Genomic DNA, 2887 nt, shown 5'->3' with positions numbered 1-2887 from the left:
ACAAAAATCTCTTTATTGGTAAAGACATAATTTTTTGTGCATGTAAAACTGTCATTGCTGTATTTTTGTAGATGCAGCTGAAGAAATCCAAACACATTCTGCATGTTTTTTTTTAACATATTATTATAAGTAGCTAAAAAAAAGATATTTAACAAAGTTGTGTCCAAACAAAACAATTTGGCAATTTCTTGAGTTTATGTGCTGTTAGTGGCATGTAAGCACATAAACTCAACAGATTATCATTACATGATTTGCTGGACAGTGTCAAATTATAAAATGAATAAAGGACTGGATCATGATTTAACTTAAAAAAAAAAAAAAACAATAATTCAAACATTTAAAAGAGATCCAGCACTTAATTAGGTCTTTAACAAACCAGTTGACTTATAAAAGTATCAAGTTTGATTCAAAAGTCTACAAACTGGTATAAGACCTGAAACATTCATGGGAGCCAAAAATGGTCTCTTTGGGACTTTCATGATGCCAGAGATGAGCTCTAAAATGTTTATATGTCAAACATGATGTAGGAGATTGATTAGATCACATAAGGTTTATTTATATGTGTATTTATTAAGGGAGCTCTAAACTGGGAGTTGGAGGGGTCATGTGACACATATTCAAGAGAATATTTAAATCTGAGGATGCGGGCATCTTTATTTTTTAAATCAGTGATAGAACCTGAAGCTTGAAAATATTGCATTTAATAGTCTGGTCACTGTGACCTGCCTTTTTGCCCACCTACTTGTTGAGGAAGTCTGCAGCCTCGTGCACATCCCTTCTTTCTTGCAGATAAAAACTGCACCCGCTCTTCATTCGGGGAGATGCAGGAGATGCAGGTATTAGTTGTTATCCCTCTCCGGTCTGTGTTTTTGACGGTAAACGTGGGCCTCCCGGTGCCTATTACTGGAGCTGCCAGATGATCGGTGCGGAGTGGAGGTCCCACGGGACACTGAGCACGTGGTCTCGGCTGCCACAAGACGTCAGCGGCAGATGGCATGGGTACCCGCTGTTGGCATGAGTGTCATTCCTCAAAGAGAGAGGGAACCGGAGAGAGGAGAACAGAGGCTGCGCAGCTTTCAGCTCGGTCCTGGAAACACTGAGAAGAAGAAGAAGAAGAAGCTGCAGGGGTGATATTTGGGGCCATGCAACTTGCACGCTGACCAGAGGTTAGTAACAGTTTTACTTATGTTCTGCATTTTAATGCAGTTGAAATACTCCAAACATCTTGTGTGACTGATGTTTTTTTGTTTTAGAATTCCATCCATGTATTTATCTTGTATCATTTTCTGATGTGAAAGCCTCAAACAAATCAATATTATTATTTCACAAGTCGAAAGACAATGCGTGTCTTTGAAAAGGTAAAAGCTGTCACTTTGGCCCAGGTTGCCAGTTTGTTTATTTCCCTCTTGGGAAGGCTCATTCACAAGGTAATTAACTAACAACCTTCAAAAGTCTGTTCTTTGCTCTCATGTTGCCACTCAGTTTTTATGTTTTTATTTATTTATTTTTTTACAGGAGGTATGTTGACTCTGCCATACGAGGAACCTCATCTGATGTGCGAGCCGCGCTTTGGTGCCAATTATCCCCGTGAAAGTTTACCTGTGAGCCTGGCGCAGGAGCGACAGCACAACGCAGACCGCTCCAAGTCAGACATGATGAGGGAGGCCGAGGACGACCTTTCCGACAGGGAGGAGGACGAAAGGGAGGAGGACCAGGACGAGAACGGGCTTCCTAAAAAGCGAGGCCCCCGGAAAAAGAAGGCTGGGAAGGAGCAGGTGGACAGGGCCAAGCTCCGGCGCCATGAAGCCAACGCCCGCGAGCGCAGCAGGATGCACGGCCTGAACGCTGCGCTGGAGAGTCTGCGCAAAGTTGTGCCGTGCTACTCCAAAACTCAAAAACTGTCCAAGATCGAGACGCTCAGGTTGGCTAAGAACTACATCTGGGCTCTGTCAGAGACCCTGAGCGCAGGGAAGAGACCCGACCTCCTCGCGTTCGTTCAGACTTTGTGCAAAGGATTATCCCAGCCGACCACCAACTTGGTGGCCGGATGTTTGCAGCTGAACGCAAGAAATTTCCTCACAGACCACAACGGAGAGGTGATGTTTTCTGGCAGATCCCCCTACGAGGCCATGTACTCGTACGCCGGAACAGACATGAACTCGCCCCCGGGCCACAGCGGCAGCTTGGACACCAGCTCCAAGCCGTTCCGGCACTACGGCTACAGCGGCGCCTACGAGCCCTACTTCGAGAACCCGTCCCCGGAGGGCGGGAGCCCACACTTCGACGGCCAGCTGAGCCCCCCGATGAACTTCAACGGGATTTTCTCCCTCAAACACGAGGAGCCGCCGGATTACGGCAAGAGCAGCCACTACGGCATGCGCTACTGCGGCGCGCCAGGACGCGCGGCCCTGGCACCGAACTCCATGTACCGAGTGTCCCCGGAGGCCCGGTTCCCCTACGACCTCCACGTCCGCAGCCAGTCCTTTCAAGCACAAGGGGAAGTTAATGGCTCCTTCCACAATTAATCAGCTGGACATGTTTCTGTGCACGGATGGTGCGCAGCTGAAGAAAACATGAAGGCAATTTTAACAAGTCTTTTTTCAAATAATCCAACCTTTTTGGAAATATATATATTTAAAAAAACATTTCAAATGGGACGATTTCGTTTGTAAACAGTTCCTGATCTGCTAAATTTATGTTGATTTAAAAAAAAAAAATAGCGCAAAGTTAATATTTGAAGGAGAAAAAAAAATAATTGTATCCCATCAAGTCAGATGTAAAATGTACTTTTTTTTTTTAGTTTTTACAGCAGCTGTCAGTGATTCTAACCTAACAATTACAGTTTAAAAATACGATTTTAGAACAAATATGGAGCAAACATGAAGAA

At 44.8% G+C, this 2887-nt stretch overlaps 1 protein-coding gene across 1 annotated transcript; it reads left to right on the top strand.

Annotated features, from left to right (window-relative positions):
• Positions 1–916: 916 nt before the first annotated feature.
• On the top strand, positions 917–2557 carry neurod6b (neuronal differentiation 6b). The gene is given in 2 exon segments (XM_037682342.1): positions 917–1166; positions 1516–2557. Coding segments are annotated over 2 exon segments (1260 nt in total). The 3' UTR covers positions 2526–2557.
• The last annotated feature ends 330 nt before the right edge of the window (positions 2558–2887 follow it).

The sequence above is a fragment of the Nematolebias whitei genome, chromosome 9, assembly GCF_014905685.2.
Source record: "Nematolebias whitei isolate Nwh7 chromosome 9, NemWhi1, whole genome shotgun sequence".
Classification (NCBI taxonomy): domain Eukaryota; kingdom Metazoa; phylum Chordata; class Actinopteri; order Cyprinodontiformes; family Rivulidae; genus Nematolebias; species Nematolebias whitei.
The sequence above is the reverse complement of the archived record's forward strand: the minus strand, read 5'-3'. Positions and strand labels throughout refer to the sequence as shown.